General features: G+C 36.1%; 1 protein-coding gene and 1 long non-coding RNA gene across 5 annotated transcripts in view; one reads left to right on the top strand and one right to left on the bottom strand.

The window, feature by feature from the left end:
* LOC137468455 (uncharacterized) overlaps window positions 1-19,830 on the top strand; it is a 224,167-nt gene that overhangs the window by 114,616 nt on the left and 89,721 nt on the right. The window lies entirely within an intron of this gene.
* CUL4A (cullin 4A) overlaps window positions 421-19,830 on the bottom strand; it is a 34,253-nt gene continuing 14,843 nt past the window's right edge. For 2 of the 4 annotated variants that reach the window (XM_068180202.1, XM_068180204.1), the window contains 12 exons: window positions 19,476-19,543; window positions 16,237-16,355; window positions 13,610-13,802; window positions 12,084-12,188; window positions 10,430-10,540; window positions 9,928-10,013; window positions 8,874-8,981; window positions 7,584-7,697; window positions 6,581-6,686; window positions 3,360-3,532; window positions 2,288-2,440; window positions 421-2,012 (listed from right to left, as the gene is read on the bottom strand). In XM_068180202.1, the coding sequence (XP_068036303.1) occupies window positions 1,917-2,012; window positions 2,288-2,440; window positions 3,360-3,532; window positions 6,581-6,686; window positions 7,584-7,697; window positions 8,874-8,981; window positions 9,928-10,013; window positions 10,430-10,540; window positions 12,084-12,188; window positions 13,610-13,802; window positions 16,237-16,355; window positions 19,476-19,543 (1,432 nt within the window). In that variant the 3' untranslated portion in view covers window positions 421-1,916. Of the gene's footprint in view, window positions 2,013-2,287; window positions 2,441-3,359; window positions 3,533-6,580; window positions 6,687-7,583; window positions 7,698-8,873; window positions 8,982-9,927; window positions 10,014-10,429; window positions 10,541-12,083; window positions 12,189-13,609; window positions 13,817-16,236; window positions 16,356-19,475; window positions 19,544-19,830 lie in introns of those variants that run through there. The other 2 variants (XR_010995944.1, XM_068180205.1) reach the window with 2 other exon arrangements.

Genomic DNA, 19,830 nt, shown 5'->3' with positions numbered 1-19,830 from the left:
GGCCAAAGAGCCCTCAGTCTGTGGCAATTAAGAAATACTGCACATCTCAGCACTTTTAATTAACATTGCTTCTTGAGGCAGAACATTTTCAGTCATCTTCAGGATAACACCACTTCTTTAAGCTATTGTTTAAAACTACTGAACCAGAACATTTGGGTTCAGAAGGGGCAGGCAGTGCATTCTCACTGCTTCCTAACAGCTACTGCACACTACTGCCAGCTTTCAGTGTGGATAAAGGCTCTCTGGCCATTACCTTTCTGTGAGGTACATACTCCTTTTTGGTTTAGAAGTCTGGTAAGATGGATCTGATTGGTTTCCATATACATAAAAAGTGAACTACAAAGTGAATGGTATAACACTAAAAAACCAACCTCAGAAAAAGTGCCACATTCTCACAAAGGCTAAGAAATTAATACTTAATATGCATCAAAGATTTTATTTGCATTAAATGAAGATTCAAATATTAAAATAAGTCTACATTAAATTATAATATTAAATATGCTTTAAATACAATAAACTAAACATGTTTAGTCTCCAAACACAAATGGACCAAAAATAATTCAGAATGCAATACAATTAATAACACCAGAGGACAGAATAAGGACTTTTAATACGTAGTTCCACAAGTTGTCACCTCATAGCATTGTTTACTTTAAGAAGTGGCCTTTTATTTGATGCACAAACCCCACATTACATAAACTCAGTAAGGTACCTCTCAAAAAAATATTGCTCAGGTAAATTCTCCTTTATGTAGTGATCAAAACTCCTTTGGTAGCTTTTTCAAAATGAAACATACCAGTAGACAAATCAGGAAAATAAACAGTCTTGCAAATATTCCCAGAAAAAGTGTCTTCCTTATAGTTACAGTTATCTAACAGATCTACAGTGTCTTTCACTCTTTAATTCAAATCAACTTACATATGTACAGTATGTAACAAAGTACTCACAAAGTCCTTAGTCTTTCAAGACAAAAAGCTATGCTTTCCCAATATTGAGACCATAAAAGTATTTTTTTAAAAAAAGGTTCTGTTTTCTTAAAGTGGAGCACGCTGTACAGTAGGTTCCCTGGATGTTATTTTCAAGGCAGAACTCAATGTTACGGCAATTACAGAAACAGTGAAATTCACCTGCTGCCCTAAAATGAGGTAGGGCCTCATTGACTCAGATCTAATCTTTGTCACCCAAGCCAGCAGAAGCAGTAATAATAGTACAATCCATATTTTAGCTAAATAATCCAACAGCTCAGTACACACATGAATGCAGCTGTCCTCTTGGCACTTCAAGAATCTCACTTCAAAACCTGATTTATCCAAACCAGACTGAAGTCTGTAATAACTTGAAAGAATATTAGCTGAACAGAAGTTTAAGGGTTTTCATGGTGCAAAACTTCAGTGCATTTCAACAACACTGCTTGTACATACATGGTCATCAATGAAGGGTTTTTGAAAAGTTACCAAAGTTGTAACTGTAGCTAAAGAATGCAGCATTTAGGGACTTTACAGATGCAGTTAGGAACACCTAAATGAAGAAACCAGACTTGCATTCATGACAAAAGCATTTCTCACACAGGTGATTTTACCTTTCCATCCAAATTCAATGACATTGTTAAACAAAACTGTAAAACTAAATTTTGAAGAACCCAAGAGAACAAAAGATTAACTAAAGGGAAAAAAAAACCCAGGGCATTTAAAATTAGTAAGAAGACTCGACAAAGGTGATCAATTACCATGTCATTTTGCTTCTTTTCCACAGCAGTGCATGCAGCTGGTTGAATAAAATAGATCAACCTGATCAATCTGTTAAAAGCAAAGTCTGGAACAGCATAGGTATTTGGTGTCCTAAAGATATATGTGGATGATTTTGGTTTTTATTTTTTAGTTTTTCAATTTTTTAAAAATAAAACTATTTCTTCTCCTTTATGCAACATAGTGGTACTGATTGGGGTTGTCTTTGTCTCTCTCCATATAGTCTCTGTCAATGAGAGATTCAATTCTCTTTTTCAAGTCTCCAGGCTACAAGAAAAGATGAGATGAGTGTAACAGTTAGTAATACAAAGGTAAACATTAAAAAAAATACTGCTAAAAGCTACATAAGAAATGCACCGTAGTATATAACTGATGTAGTACTGATACTCCGACTTATGTCTCTTCACACAATACCTTAATCTTTGGGTTTAATTCTGTGATATTTCACATTTCTTGCTGTTATACACAAGCTGAATAGAAACATGAATTCCATATATTTAGAGAAATCTAGGATGGTTTGACAAAAAGAAAAAAAAAGTTACCTTTACAGGAAATTTCAGTTGATTATACAATTCAGAAACAAGAAGATTATGACCAAGAGTCTTCCTCATCTTCATTATTCGTACAATAGCAGCATCAATCTGATATTGCCTGTCCTGAAATACTCTTTCAGTTGTGCTGACCTGTTCCTCAACCTAAAGAACAATACAACACCACAAATCATATTACCCTCTGTCACTACTTTTTATTAATTCTATCTCTATAGTTAACCTTCACAATAAAATGAAGCTCATGCATTCTTATTTATCTTTGAGACAGATGCATGCATTACTGCATTCCAAGGGCTAAGTGATGTGAAGTGTACTGCTAAAGCAAGTAAGAGAAAATTCAGGATAACGTAAAGGAAAAAATGTGTCTTATTTTACATTATTTGATAAGAGGAAAAAATGTGTCTTATTTTACATTATTTGATAAATAAAAGTAAATCTTAGAAACTCCCTTAAGATATTGGAGAGAACACATAACACTTTGACAGACCAAATACAACAGTGTTTTGTGTCAAACTCCAGTTTGACTTTTCAGGGAATTTAATATGCAAAGGCAAAAAAGAAACAAGTCACTGTTAATTAGAATATGTCACCTTGTGTCAAGAATGGGAATTCAGATACAACAAAAAAGGTTTGTTTTCACTGCAGAATGAGGGACAACCCTGACTTTTACAGCCTTCTTACCTGCTAAATATAGAAGTGACATGGTGACATTTGATTCATGAGTTCAATATAGTACCAACACTTCAGCAATACCACAGAAACTTCTAAGATGGACTGAAACATCTACAAGATCCTTTTTGTTTAATATATAGGCATTTAAATTTGCAAGCAAAGGAAGCAACCTAAGCTGTTTTCAATTTCAGTGATTTTAAAGTCTTTATTGCCTCTCTGAGTCATCTCAACTACTCTAAAAATTAACTATCATTTGAAATTAAATATTCATTTCTTTATATGCAAAAATTTCATTTTTATATGCAAAAATTACAAGAGATTATGTCTTCCCATATGGGATATGTAGATAAACAGTTAATACATAAACTGAATGAATGCAAAAAGTACGTACTGTTTCTTTCATTTGAATCTGGTTGATCTTTATTCTAAACAATTTATGCTTGAAATCTCCGTTAAAGATGAATTTATCTCCATCTTCTACATCCTTGCCCTTTGGATTTTTAATCAATACTCGTGCTTTACCACAAGCTAAAGACTGCAAGGTTCTTCTTAATTCACTGTCCTCTGTGAAGGAGTTCAAATATGGGAGAAAGCAGAACAAAACATTAACATCAAGAGTTTTAAGAGATTAATCTAGAAATAAGTTGAAAAGCCAGTTGTTTTATGTTACTACTTTCTTCCAACTAAGTTCCAATTATGAAGTAGCTCACAGCCTTCAAACTTGGTCTCATCTTTCACAGGTTAAATGCTGAGAGCATGCACAGGATTATATACATCAGAAAGACAGATTTAGGCTCATCTCAGTGAATTTTCCTTCCAAAATAGTTTCAGAAAAGATTTCACATTAACACAAACTTAGTTTTATTGCTTTAGTTTTGTGTGGTAGTAACAGGACTTTGGAAAAGAAAAAGTCAGTGTATGACAAGAAACTCAAAGCCACCTGTTTCAAGATTTGATCAGTGTTTTTATCACACAGCAAAAAATACATAATATAATAAAAATACAGAAGTCTAAATTGACAGGAGATGTTTTGTGGGAGGGTAGAGCTGACAGCTATTATAGTCAAACTTTCCCCAAAACAGGAAAGTAGTAGACACAAGTGTGTGAGGAAAATTTTATCTATTAATATTTAAGGTTAAAAGCATTTAGACAAGATAAAATGAAGTCTTAAACATTCTAATTATGTTGCAAAGTCTTATATCAAGATTTTGCATTGAAGCAGTGTCTGCAGTCTCTAGAATACTTTATCACAGTATAAAATTATCACTGAATGTGTTGGATCTCCTGAACAGAGTTTTAGCCTAAAAACTGAAAGAAAGGTTTTGCAATCTAGTGCTGAAGTACAGCTGAGTAAAAGATTAACACTATTGCTATTTTTAAAATAATTAAGCTTTTACACAGAGCAACCTTTTCCTTCTTTTAAACTTCCAACTGTTCCGTGATTTCTTAAAAGATCCCTTTAAACAATGTGGGCTAAGCAGGCATTTATGACATTTGAGACATTTTGTGTGTTTCAGTCTCAGTAAATGCAGATTGTTGAGCTGTGTTTTTGCCCAAACACAAGGCTGCTATTAAAACACTCTGGAGCTTTGCATGTGAAGTCACAGGTTACAGTATGCCAAAGGGAAGGAATTTACAATTACCTATCAATTTCTGAAGTAGAAGTAAGAACTACAGCTCCTAGAGGCTCCCTTGATAGGCAGGTAAAAAAATGGAATATATTTGGATAACACATCTTGAGGAAGCACAACCAGAGAGAAAATGACCATTCTTTCTCTGAGTTAACAGTTTCTGCATTTTCTCACTGTCCTAATGTACCAATGACAATCTCATTAAAGAGGTGATGATGATTTATTGTAACAGTGATTGTAAAACAGAAGTTCCAACCATGGCCCGTTAATCCCTACAAGAAAAATGGAGAGGAACTTGTAAATTTACAAGACCATGTAGTGACATGACAAGAGGGAATGGCTTCAAAATTAAACAGAACAGATTAGGTATCAGAAATAAATTCTTTATTGTCAGAGTGGCAAGGCACTAGAACAGGTTGTCCAGAGAAGTTCTGGATTCTCCTTCCCTGGAAGTGTTCAAGACCAGGCTGGATGGAGCTCTGAGTAACCTGGCTTAATGGAGGGTGTCCCTGCCCAGGGCAGGGGGCTGGAACTAGATTATCTTTAAGATCCCTTCCAATCCAAGCCATTCTGTGATTCTGTGCTATTCGTCCTGGCCTCACAGGAATCCTGTGGACCATGAACTGTCCTTACCACCTATATTTCTATACTACTTCTCCAAAAGGGAGAGAAATACAGACATGGCGCTAAGTGCAATGACATATAAGTAGCTCCCAACTATCAAATCCAGCCACCTGCCTTAAAAACAGTCTATTGAATTCCTTATTTTGTGCTATAATGGAATGGATTTCCATGCAGCAGATTTCATCTGTTGCTGTCAGGCAGTGAGAATGCAAGCTCCAAGGGACAGCAATCTAAGATGAGAAAGCCTGAATCAGGACCTGGATCAGGCTTGCATGAACCTGTGTTTGTTCTGTATACATTGTACTCCAACCTAATGAGCCTCTCCAGACTAGCCTGATGATTATTATCACTGGCATGGATTTTCTTCAGCTCCCTTACCATTAAGCGAGAGGATGATTAAGTAACTGGAAGCACTGACACTGAGACAATGGAGCACCCAGGCTGTACTTCCTTCTGCAAGGCATCACTCTGAACCACAAGGATTCTTGGTATCCCCATTTTAGTCTTTTAGTAAATATATTACAATATTTTAATACTTTTAAGGGCTCAAATACTCTTTCAGATACTGCTGTATTAGGTTGATGTTAAGTTTCAACATGTGAAGGACTACTGAGTGTAAGCTGCTGATTGATGCAAAACTTGCAGAGAGTAATGACGACAGTGTTTTGGCTATAACTATTTCAAGAGAGTGTAATAATTCGGGGGAAAAAAACCCACCCAAGAACATAAAAACACAAGAGAGATACTGCAGATGGTTAAAAAGAAAATTGTACTCTTCTTCAGCTTTCTTTGTCCTTCAGGCTCAAGTGCAGAGGCAGAGAGCTACAATGTACAAAACCAGCACACAGCGCTGCTGTGTACAAATCAGACCTGGTGTGAAGGGGCACCCCAGCGACAGGAATGGGCAACAGGCAGGTGAGCCCTCGGAACAGTTCAACTGAAAATACTCTCTTAAATCATCCCCAACTAACAGCATTCTACAACAAATTATTTACAAAATATAGTATGTGAATCTGAACGGGAGCAAAAATAATCTGTACACACAACAGTCTTTATCACCACTTAAATTTTAAGAATTGCAGTGATACATTTTGTAAATCTAATAGATTGTTAGTAGTACTACATCCCACACAGCTCTAATAATTTTGTGAAGTGTCCATTTTACACACCAAGAAAATACACTAAGAAACACCTGCAGTCTGTTTTCCTCATCTCTTTTAGGGTGTGTATGCTATTGGCACATGAAGTTTGTCCTAATGATCATTACAAATTTCTTAAAATTAGGCTTTCACATACTAAATCATAATTGCTGATCACTTGATGAATAAACTTAAAAATCAGAAATTATTCTTCCTACCTACACCAGTAGCCATTTTAATTTCTTCAAAACTGAATTCATCTCCTTCATTAAACATAAGCAATACTAATGTCTGAAAGAGTGATACTTGAAACTCCTTCTTCCCCTAAAAGAGAAATAACAAATAATAGTAATATTCAGAGAATTTTATATTGTACCCCCTACATTTGACAGTTACAGAAAGTATAAATTAGTTTTTCTATTTCTAGAAGAATGGATATGCATTTTAGAATGCTTGGCACACAGAAGAATCTGCCTGAATGTAGTATTGAGGAAACAGGATATTTATAAAACCTCTTAACAGTAACAATACAATACACAGCAGAAGCTGTAGAATGGCCTGGTATTTACTTCTCATCCTTCACTTCATTTTAATTACAATATATGACATTTTGGTGTTGCCACCATCAATAGTGAATTTTTCCATAATTAACTCAAGTTAATATTCACAACGAGTTAGTAAAAGAATTCAAGGGGTTTTTTTGTCTTTGCTGTGGCTCAGTGAAGCTGCACTATTACAAAGCAAGATACTGCATGAGACAAAACAAAACCACATGAACAAACAGTGCAGTTATTTAACAGTTAAATAATTCAACAAGCATTTAAATTTTAGCCACGGCCTTCAGTCTCTTTATGTATGTCAAGCGTACTAAAAGCATCACCAGCATTTCTACAATCACAACAATTCTAAATTAAAGATAAAAAATGCTGTGTTTTCTTGTTTTAATTTCTTGCCTTATTACAACTTAATTTATTTGAATGAGCAACAATTCCTATCAAATTAGTATTACCAAAAGGTATCACACTGTTGTGTTGTTAGCTAGGTAGTATTTCAGTTTAATAATAAAAAGCCTACTTTCTCTACAAAATAACAGTACTGAATTGTGATTCTTCCTTCACAAAAATGTTGCTACCTTTATAAAAAATGCAACACCTTATTAGATTCCAAATAATTGACTTAAATTTTAACCTAACAGGCAAAGCATTATCCAAGCAAACTTACTTCCTTAAATTCTGCCTTTAGGACAGCATGTCCTAAAGTGGTCTGCCACTGAAGTTTTCGACCACTGTGTTTTCCAAGGTAAAAGGTTTTAAATACCTCTTGAAGCTTTATCATCTGTTAAGAAAAGAGAAAAAACACTAGCATTATATCTTGCAGTGATACAAAATTATTTCACACATATAATTCCTTTATTCTCCTCAACCATGTTTCCTAGTAGGTTATTTTGTGGGAAAAGCTTAATCCAAAGAGCAACATTTTGCTCTCAAGTACACTGGTACTACTGTATACATAAGAAAGCCTCAATTAAAAAATAACTGAATTTTCCTTGGGTTTTTAATTTGCTTGTTTTGAATGACAGTAAAATAAACTCCCTTTAAAGGGTTTTAAACCTCAAAAGAGATACTGGTTTTGTCCCGGACTTTGCATCTGACCTAGAAGCCATGGGATAAAAAGCATCCATCTCACACCTTTACACTGGCTAGTACCATCTGCTCTTAAGTTCTTCCTGTAGTTTGTGGATGGAATGGAACTCCCAAGTCCAGTGGCACTACTTTATGCCCTCTTACTTCCAAGTGAGGGGGTTCTACCCCTCCATTTTCATGAAGTGTTGCTCAGGCTGGATTCTTCATAAGTAGTCTGCCATGGAGGAAAAGACACCTCAGGAACGAGAGTACAAGAGCTTCCGTATCTTCCAAACTGAGTGGGAACCCCATTACCACCTCTGGCCTCTAAAGTGCTTCCCATACCTCCAATCAAACAAGGTATGGTAGGAAACAGGGACTCCAAATACACATTTCAACCTAAATTGCTATGGAAAGGAGCTTTGCAAGAATCTCTCAACTTGGAAACAAAGCAAATGCTATTTAAATGCAGGGGCTAGTTTTGTGTAACACATTGCAGGGAACAAATGAAGGATCTTTAAAAAAGGAACTTGCAAAAACACAACTATTGACTAGTTCAAAGTGCCAAACCAATGTAGTTAAAGATTGACTCAATTAAGGTGAACTGACAAATTGCAAGCATTTAAGTAACTGACTGCAATGCTAAGTAAGGCAATGATATTATTGTTATTACACAGGTTAAAAAAAAAACCCACACTGAGTGAAATAATAATCTGAAAAAAGTGGACTTTATCCACTATGTTCTATTTTCTGCAATTCTGGAATCCTTAAAATTACATAAACCCCTTAGATATCTAGCAGAAAAACTTTACATGAAAGGCATTAATGCACCCTGTGATAATTATTTCATTTGGTAAAGTGTATTTAGAAGAAGAATTCAAACACGAACCTCTGAATTTAAGTGGACTTCCATAGGTGTATAAGTTGGCCAATATCCCATAGTTAATATATTTACTGTCAGGTCTATATTTCCTGGGTCACTTTGGTTCTGCATATACTAAAATACAAGAGACAAAAATTATTCAAGTATACTATCTGCATACTAAATTAGAAAATGCATATACTTAAGTTAGAAATTTAGGATAAGTATAACAATTAAAAATTCTTACAGGCCACAACCTTGGTTAGACATGCTCTACCAGGATTTTGAGTAACTATCTAATGACCACCTCCCCATCTTCAACATGCAGCAAATGGTTGGGAGTACAAAGAAAAGATCAACATGCCTTGAAATATTCTAGACCTCTGTCTATACAGGGTGCTGAGGTCAAAGAAGCTTTAATCACATGCAAATAAAGCAAAAGAAAAGAATCCATGGCAAAGACTAAGATCAAAAGGATCCCCCTTGGATTTCTGTATCTGTTAGACAAAACTGTTTCATATAATTGGAGTAGAGCATCAGTCAAGCCAGACTGCAAAATCTGGGACAGAGGAGTCACTACAGTATTTCATACTTCAACAAGGCCCCAAAAACAAGTACCCAGAGAGAAATGCAACAACAGGGTGAGCATGTACAGTACTTCCTGCAAGCATTCATCGGTCACCAACAAGCTGGAAACTCTGGGGCTGAGACAGTCACAGTTTCTGTGCACTTAGCAACCTTCAGGGAGTTTCTCTGGTGTGGGCCATTCACAAAAAATTCATCAGAGCAGTACCAGTTTACAGATTGAGGGGATACACACTTCCAAGGATGTCAGTCAACTAAATTACTATGTAATATTTAGACTAAGTTACTTTAAAAGGAACCAAATAAAAATGTAAAATTATTATATACAATAAATAAATTCTGCTGTATAAACAGAACACTAAGTAGACACTATTACTATGACTAGGATCTGCTCAAAAGCTGTTTTGATTAATTTTAGCTTAATCCAATGGATAGCACCATTAAATGCCTCCCCATGACAGTGGAAAATTTAGTGTACAAACAAAAGCTAATGTACCTGCTTGAACTGTACCATGACATCTTTGGACAGTTCCATGTCCTTGAACATGCCCTCCAGTTTGCTGGTAAAAGCAGCGCCACATTCTGTCACACACACACCAAAAAAAAAAAAAAAAAAAGCAAAGATCCCACAATTACAAAGAAGCACAGAACAAGTGATAAACATTTAATCTGAGACAGCTGAGCCACATTTACCAAGATACAGAGCACCCACAAATAGGAACCTTTCCCGGATTTTGCTCCTCTGTAGGTACATTAAATAAACCAGTCTCATACCTAAGAAGTCAGCCTTATAGTTCTTGCTGAGCATAATGAAAGGTCTCATACATACACATATATATATACACATACACTTACATCCTCCCTTAGTATTTAAGTTAATTGCTGAACAGCTATTACTTAAATTTTGGCTTGTCACCTCTTAAAAGCATGAGAAAATAGGGATTCCGAATTTGCATGCCAAAAAGCAATACAAATCTAATATATCTGAAGACACCTACCATGTTTAAGCTTTGACAACATGGACTTCTCAGCATCTACTGATGCACTTTTTCCAACCAGCAGTCTTTTGGCCAAGTCTTTCTTATAAAATGCCTCAAACACATCTTTCCCTGTAAGGAAATTGAAATAAAAAATAGAATGAAATTATACATTCTATCTGCATCACTGCCCTTCCGGTTTGTTACACAAGCCTGTCTCATGAAAAGCTGATTAGCAGAATATTCATTATGTAGCAGTGAAGAAAAATATGTAGACATTTTGTTCTTTTTTATATTTTTATCATTTTTACCATATTTTAAAAAACATTTACTTATTTATTTTCATTTTTCCCCAGGAGCTTGTGCTGCCTTGTATTTCCCATTGCATCAGCTGCAAAACACATGAAATTACTCTGGGGTCCAGAAGAACATTCTCCCTCCACTGGTCTGATTTATTAAAAAAAAAAAAAAAAAAAGGTGGAGGGAAGTTTCCTATGTTTTAAAGGATATACTTTAGAAGCCTAAGGAAAAGAAAATTTAACAGAAGTCTTCTCACATGGTTTTCCAACAGGCCTTTTAAATGAATGAGTCATATAGATACCCACAAACTTTCACACCTTAAACCCAAACTTCTCCCATATGACAGTGCAAGGTGTTTCCCTTTTAAGACAAACAAATTTACTGTAACCCAAACCACTTCTTGTGCTGCCTACAGTAGCCCCTCATAATTCCTCGTGAACAGCTTCCAATTTAGGGCTTCTTATGATAGTCTTCTTCCTTCCCCATCCTGTCCTGATGAAGTTTCATGAACCAGCTGCATCATGACATTATTGAAAAGGCCAATGCCCAGAAACTACCTACTACTTATCATCTGCTCTTGAAAGAGCTCTTATGTACTAGACAGCTCAAAATCAAATCCATGCTTTTAGCTCAGTACTACAAAAACTATGAAGATAAAATGAATTGGTGAAAGTTTCAGGTTAACAAAAATTAATCTCTTATGTTAACAAACTATCAGTACAACTGTTTTCATTCACCATCTCCATCTGACAAAAATGCTGCAATTATGATTCCTTCAGAGCAGTGACAATGCATCTATATTGGATGAGACCACTGGTTTTTCTCATGTCCAATCTTGAAAAAAAAAAAAAAACCATCTTAACACATTCAAGGGTTTTGCTCAGATAGAGACATACATGAAGGAAATGCATTTCAAAGGCAGTGGAACTCAGCCGTAACACTTTTTCCTGTCATTCTGAGCCCTCCACTGTGTTCTTTCTCAGCTATGATGAGAAAAGACAAGTCAAGAAAAGTTGCTGGGTTTTCGTGCTTTCTACCTACAACATACATAAGTGGACAGTAAAGTCTGTACTGTCATTAGAGGAGGAGTTGTGGTAACAGCCATGGTTAATTTATGTTAAAATCTTCCAGCAACACCTCTAACTCTTAGGTCTCCACTCACAAAACTCTGAAAGATCTGTAACTTGCCAGTCTCCACAGAACTATTTGTCCTCCCCCATATATTTATTGTTCTTCAAGAGTAAGGCAACCTGAATCAAAGACTGAGTTGAGCAGAAATTCATGCTGAAAAAGATCTCTTGCATTCAGAGGGAAGCAGCCCTGCTAGCAAAGGGAACACTTTTAATTGCATCAACAGTGAACTGCTATTGCTTACCATGAATGAATCTAAATATGATCATTATTTTGTCAAGGATTCTTTCCAGCTCTTCATCTGTTGCTTCTTTATTACCAGCTCTTAACTTGGAATCCACATATTTTGCTACAAATAAATAAAATGAGGTAACAGCTTAAAAATAGGTCTAAAATAACCAACTTAAGCATCTCCTGCTTGAAATATTACTATGTGTTAAATAGTATTATATGTTAAAACACAGGGTAAGCACTACATTTTCTATTTTCCCTTTTCCCATCCCTACATTCAGTGGAATGACAGAGCCCTTCTATATTACTGGAATATTACTACAGCCTTACTATATATAGTGGAAAAGTACTGCAAAAAGGAACAGTCCCAGGCAAAAAATGAATACAGTATAATAATTATAATTAATACATTAGAAATTCCCACATTTTGTGTCATACAAGCACTTTACTTATTGAAAGACAATGTTTTGGAAGCGTACAATGCATATGAATGTATTTTATGAGAAACAGAAACAAACAACATAAAGAGGACTATATTTTTATAGACCTTTAACATGGCCCTCATGCTCCTTTATAGGAGCATATTAAAATTTTAACAGAAGCAATGCTTTCCAGTTAGTAGTTTCAGAATGCCAGAAATAAGGTTAAGCCTTGAGTTTAGCTAAGAATTTATTAACTCACGTTAGTATCCTTATACAACTTTCTGTGTAAGAAGAAAAGATTTGTGGGAGCTGGAACACCATGATCCACAAATGACAACAGCCCATATCATGGCTTTAACCTGTGCCGCTATGTTGTGCAATCTGTCCTACATAAAACTGATTTTAGAAGGAAGACACAAAATAAGCCAAATAAAGGCAAAACAATGTACAGAGGAAAAACAACCAACCAAGGAGCAGGATCCTCTCCTGGTGTAAAATGCCACAGCTCCAGTTTTTCAGCAGCAAAACTGTCAGGATAACTTTTGCCCAATCGGGGATAAAGTAAATAATATTTTTAAAGTATTTGTTATTATCTTTCCCCTTAATAAGCACGAGTTTTCCTGTCAAGGTAGTGGGGTTTTTTCCCTCCATTAAAACTCCTTGTATCTGAAGGCTTTAAAATTGTTATCCCAACTTCAGCCTTCAAAGCAGATGGAAGGGCTGTACTTACTCCCTTCTGAGAGATCCGGAACATCCACAGAAACTCCTCTACATCCACAATTAAAGCCAGTTCCCCTTTACTTGCCACAGCTGCTCTTCCCCCTGACCAGTTACTCCCGTGGCAGCCCCAGTGCTCCACCGAGCAGTTGTTAGCACGAGGCCCCGTGCAAGCAGCAGAGTGCAGGGACAGGAGGGTGACATGCTCCACCAGGCCCCCCTGACAGCACACCCAAGCTCTCGGGGCCCGCCACGCGCCCGGGTTAACGTTTGCCTCCTGTCCCAAAACCAGTCTCCTAAAGCAGAACGCGACTGCACCACTACTGCACTAGCACACTCAGCAGCATCATCATGCTTTCTACAGATTTTTGAAATATTTTACAGAAAAATATTTGTGTACCTATCAATTCTGCAGGCTTATTTGGTCTCTTGTTGATAAATGTTTCAAAGGACTCCTTCATCAAGTTTACAAATTTTTCATTTTTCTGAAAGCACACTTCTATGATATGGTCCACTTTATCCTTAAAATCTAGTAGCTCTTGCACCATATCCTTGTCTTTTTCAGGATTAACCACTATAGTTGTCCCAAAGTTCTGTAAAACAAACACTTTTGATAGTAAAATACTTTAGAGTGCTACCTATCTTCCCCAACAGACACATTTACCCTTATAAAAATTATCATTAGAAAAAGGAATTTTTTTACAGAACTACTTATAACTTCAAGTTTTTAAAAAATGAGATGCATTGAAATTTAAAATAAAAACTAGACATATGTTAATGGATTTCAAACATTAGTGCTTGATTTAAAGATTGTTTACATTTAAGACAAAAGTAAAAAAATATACAGTAGACATGACTATGATGAGCAATTTCACAGTGAGATACAGAACTATGATTCATGTAAAATAAATTAAATGGAAACTGCCTCAGAAATGTTACATATAAAGGAAAACTTTGCATTGTTTTTATTAAATCCACTACAGAGCTTAACTGATTAAACAGGTAGTAAAAATTTAACTGCTGCTCAGCCCTCAAAGATTTCTTTTTCATCAAGGGCTCTAAACCAAAATGATCCTTGGTGACTTGAAGGGAAACAGAACTTTCTCATGCACAAGCAGCAGCCACAGACCTGACTTTCTCTTCCTGTCCCTACATTTATTATCTCAGAGATAGAACACCATTTGTCTAATGGATATCTAAAATATCCTGTAAAGGAGGATTTTCACCTACTGGACAATTTACATTTGCTTAGTAACACTGGTCAGTACCCTGGATAGAATGATCAGTTTTCCAAGGTGAGAAAGAGGAGACAGCACAAGCAAAACAGTATTCAATTGGTATATTTTTGCCAACTGAAGTATGTTAGCCAACAACAGTAAACCCTCTCCAGCCTCAGAATTTCCATGGCATTATCTAATTAGCCACTGTCATCTTTCATGGAGATCTCACTCAAGTACCATTTCAGAGTAAAGCTGAACACAAGGCTCCCAAGGCCCTTAGAATCAACATGTTTCACAGAATCACAGAACAGTTTGAGCTGGAAGAGACCTCTGATGGTCACCTAGTCCATCAGATCTTCCACTTGTCACAATTTCCCTTTCATTAACACAGCATTTGGGCATCTCACAATTTCTATCAGGTACATTCATAAATTGCAAGGCACTCCCCCATTCTGAAACAGCAAACCTAGATGCAAAAAGCCAAATGAATTCCCAAAAGGGTCGCTACAATGGAACACAGAGCCTTACAACAGTAACTTGGCTCACAAGATAAACATTAGAAGTTCCTGAAGCCTCTCTTCACTGTCACAAAGAATGTTTGGAAGAAGGAGATTTACTGACACTACAGGAAAGGTTTTCTAGGTTTTTGAGCAGTTACACAACCATCCTAAAGCTCTAAGAGGTCTGATGCTGTGAAATACAGGGTATGATAAGCCAATTTAACAACTTGCTGTTGTGAGAGGAGAGATTCCTTTCCTTATTTTCTACCCATCTTGAACTCCTACTTCTTTCCTTGGACCAGACTTTTCTGTGAGTCTCTTTAAGCTCACTAAATCTGGGATTAAACTGACCTTGCCCAGATATTGTGATAAAACAGATCACAGGAGAGCCTGTGTAGTGGCAGGCAGCACTAGGATTAAATGATGAGCATGATCTGGGAGAAAGGAAGAAAAAAGAAGATTCTCCTCAGCCACAGCACCACCATTCAATTGGGCAACACTCTAAGGAATAAACTCCTCCTCAGTTCTGGGGGCAGAGGGTAGCCATGTTCCACTCCCATGAGCTGCAGCACTGCTGGATCATGCTTGAACTCCAGACACAGGTGTGCAGAAAAGGCACCTCTGGAATTAACTGATGTCGTGCACTTAGTCCTGAAAGCTGATGAATACATGGGCAATTCAGGGGTGACCCTGACATCGGGAATTATCAGCTCCAGGGAGAAAAACCTTCTGTGACACTTTCCTGCCTTCATCTTGCAAGAGCACTAGAGTGCAAGCTCTCTGGGGCAGCATACTATGTGGATATTACGCCTAACAAACAAACCCTAAACATCTAAATACGACTGATGGATTATTCTCAGTAGAAGCATTCCCTTCCCAACATCCTTAAAATCCATCAGCATTGTTGTAGGTTGGTTACAAGTAGCACTGCCTAAACTGCAAAAGAATAGCAGGTTTTGCAGGTACGTAAACAGTTGAGTGTATTTGCAGCAAAACAACACATACTACAGTCCAGCATAGTCTAAACACATGTGCACGTGGTTCTATTTAAAAGCAATGCAACCAAAACCATCCTGTATAATGTTCAAACCTGTAAGGAAAGAAATTTCCAAGTAGAACTTTAAAACCAAAGCAAGTGTTTCTGTTTCTTATCATGTGATTGTTACTGAGGCAGAAGCATTAACATCCCTCCCCCATATTTACTTAAAACAGAAGTTTGGTGATATACCTATATATTATTCTTGGCTTTGACAGAAGAAATCTGTAACAGCATAAATTTTTACATTAGTAACAGATCTTTGAAATACCTTGATGTATTCACTCCAATGCTGCAGAAGGATCTGCTGCCCACCTTTTACCCGGCTGAACAGCTGGTATGTCTGGGTCAAATCTGATATTCTATTTTCATCGAGCAGGCTATCAAGTCCTAAAAAATTAGAAAAAATGGAAATTTGAATACAGTTACATAAATACAGTTAGAAATATATTAGAAAATATATCTATTAGAGAATATACTAGTATTTTAACTGAAATACTTTCCCAACAAGGTGATGATCGTGAGCCTTTTGCAGAATGATTATGAAGAGAGCTCGACTTCAAGGGTATAGTTTTACCAAAAACCACTAAAGAAAACAGGAAGCTAAGTAAACTGCCCTAAAATTAAAGTAATGATAAATACTTCACAAGATTTCTTTTCCGTGGAGCACGGCGAGCCATGTTTTTAGATTAAGAATGTGCTGGGAACAATCTACACTCCTACCAATGGAATAACACAAGAATACAAATTCTTTTCAAGCAAATTTTGCTTTGTTGATTCACCCTACATGAGACTAAGCTTTGGGCTAACAAATGGAGAAGTGAAGCCCAAGGAATGTAACAAGCAAGTAACTTCATACACATTTTTCCATTTGAGAGTTTGACAAATGTAGTTCCAGTGTAATCAGAAGTACTTTGGTGTCAGCTACAGAGGCTTTAGTAATACCAGAGCATGGCATCAAAGATTTATGACATTAAAAAAAAAAGCTTGATTTTACATAGGTTTACAATTCACACCATCAGTGTAGCTGACACTGTACAACTGTCCTTCTTCACTAAATATATTTCATTAATGCTAATTTTAAAATTATATTAAAAATTGATTTGCAAATCACTACCAAATTATGCCATATTCTACTATATTCTTTAGCTTAAAAATACTTTCACTGTATACTGTAACTTACATACATGTTCAGAAAGGCAAGCAATGTTCAAGAATGATGCCAGGTAAACTTTTGTCTGCTATTTTGAGACTTCCTAAACTTATGAGATAGCAAAAGAAAAGACATACTTTAAATGTAAGACAACAGACTGTACACAGTCCTGAATACAGGGTTTTAGTGCTCTCTTTTCACTGAACATGGAATGAAAATCCTGGAAATCAAAGAATCATAGAAAGGCTTGGATGGGAATATCATCTTGTTCCAACCCCTAGCTGCTGGCAGGGACACCTTCCACCACACTAGGTTGCTCACATCCCCTTCCAACCTGACCCTGAACACTTCCAGGGATGGGACATACAAAGCTTCTCTAGGCAACATGTTCCAGTGACTCACTACCCTCATAGTAGAGAATTTCTTCCTAACATCTCATCTTAGATCTCTCATCTTTTAGTTAAAACCATTCCCCCTTGACTTATCACTATCTGCCCCCTCTTTTTTATAAGCCCTCTTTAAGTACTGGAAGGTCACTGTGAGGTCTCCTGGGCGCCTTCTCTTTTCCATGCTGAAAAATCCCAGCTCTCTTAAGAAAAGCCCATCCCATTCAAGCATTACCTCTTATTCAGTTAAAGACACCAATATCACAAAATACAGCCTTCCCTCTTTCTCTAACATGAGTTGTGTGACAGAAAAAAGTATTTAGTCACAACTTTAACAAACAAAAAGGACATGCAGCAAAGTCCTCTGATAAAAGGTTTCACAGAGCTTCCAGAAAGCACTGCCATAGCCTTGGGAATACCTTTTGTACTCAAAAAAAACCCCCACAATTAGAATGACCCCAAATATCTAGTCAATAACAGCATTTATACTAATGTAAGGGAGAAAAGGTTTCTTGTACAGACCCTCAATTTTTAAGCTTTTTTCTCCTGTATCAAACTGACTACTTCACATTCCTTAACTTCATGAAGAAAACCTACAAAAGGCAGCATCTTCTTCTACGTGAGCAGAATACTAAGATGTCATAAGCAAATTAAAATTTGTCCTACATCAAACAAATACAGAAAACTAAGCAAGTCAAGTGATGTTTTTAAATAGTTTTTAAACTATTTTTTCCAGTAGGGACATAGAATGCAAAACCTGACCCAACAATACTCGAGTCCTGAAGCACAGTAACCAGAAAGCTGAAAAAATGTAAAAATCTCTCCATATTTATATGGATGGCTCATACACATTGTAAACCAAGAACAAGTTCAGTTCAAAACAAGACCACATACCTCCTGTTTAAGTCACTTGATAAAAAAACCTATCACTGGAAAAGTTACTTAATCATAATTGAATTAAAGAGCAAGCAAAATTGACACATATCAGCAAAATATAATTATTCTTACCTTCTGTTTATAAGTTTAAGAATAGCTAAGATGAAGTGACCAAACTTATTTCTATAAAAGTATTGAAAACAGTGAAACAAGCTATTCCCAGGGTAGTTGAGATAAAACTGAGCATAAGTCATCTTTAAAAGGGATAAAGAAGAACATAGAAAGGGTATGTATAACATCAAAGTGTTACACATGGATGTGAGGGAACTTGAAGATAGCAGATTACCAGGGACATCTGTTTTGCAACATAAAAGAAAACACAGATGTATGGACAATTTGCTAGAAGATCTAAAACCTAAAATATGGCTACTGCAAGAGAAAGAAAAGATCATTTAAAGTATTCAAAGATCAGGGAATACTGAACAAACCCAGAAATTCAGTGAAAAAGCAGAGATTATAATTTAAGAGGAGTAAAGAAATGGCAATTTGAACACACTAATGTATGTATAAGGACTTCCTAAGAAGGATGCATTTCTTATCTGAAATTGCCAGACAAAAGGCAAAGAACAGACAAAGGCATATGAAAGCTCACTGCCTCGAATGCTGCCAGTTCCAGTAACTCACAATTCTTAAACCTCACAATCACCAGAATATGTGAAACTATTGCACTTGAACTGTGTGATCATCACACGAAAGAAGCTGCAACAGTAATGCAGCTCTCATTTAGAAGTTTATATAATTCTAGGAAAGAAGCAGTTCCAAAGGTTTAATTCCTAAGCCCACTGCTGCAAGTTAAAGGAGATTTAGAGGCTTAGCAGCCTTTACAAATATGGAATTAGATTTTAGACATTTCTTTGCAAATATACCATTTATTTGTCACAGTGAGGGTAACAATCACAGGACTGGCTTTCTGTGTCTGTGGAAGTTTTTCCCATGGCTAATATACCTCCTAAAGTAAAAGCTATGGAATTTATAGCTATTGCAGAGTATGAGACTCCATTGCTAATCAAAGATTACAATTATTAAAAAAAATACCTTTTTGCAAAATAGCTGATAAGTGTTCTCCTAGTAGCTGCTTCTCCACACAAGCGATCAGTGGTTTCCTGAATTATACACAGAAAAAATATTAGAAGCATTAGAATACAAAGGAGTTGCCTTCTGTCACAGTGTATTTCTGCATAACTTACATTATAAAAAAAACCCCAACAATTTTCTACTTAGAGTTTACAAATTAAGACAAAAACCATCACACAATATAAGACAACAATAAACTGTGTATGTAATTAAAAATAAAAGTAAATTGATAAAATGAAAATCCTTGCAGAGTAGAAGTGAGAAGCTTACGTTGCAGAAGTCAATTAAAAAGCATAACTAGAAAAAAGTCATTGAA

Source organism: Anomalospiza imberbis, chromosome 2 (assembly GCF_031753505.1).
Source record: "Anomalospiza imberbis isolate Cuckoo-Finch-1a 21T00152 chromosome 2, ASM3175350v1, whole genome shotgun sequence".
Classification (NCBI taxonomy): domain Eukaryota; kingdom Metazoa; phylum Chordata; class Aves; order Passeriformes; family Viduidae; genus Anomalospiza; species Anomalospiza imberbis.
The sequence above is the reverse complement of the archived record's forward strand: the minus strand, read 5'-3'. Positions and strand labels throughout refer to the sequence as shown.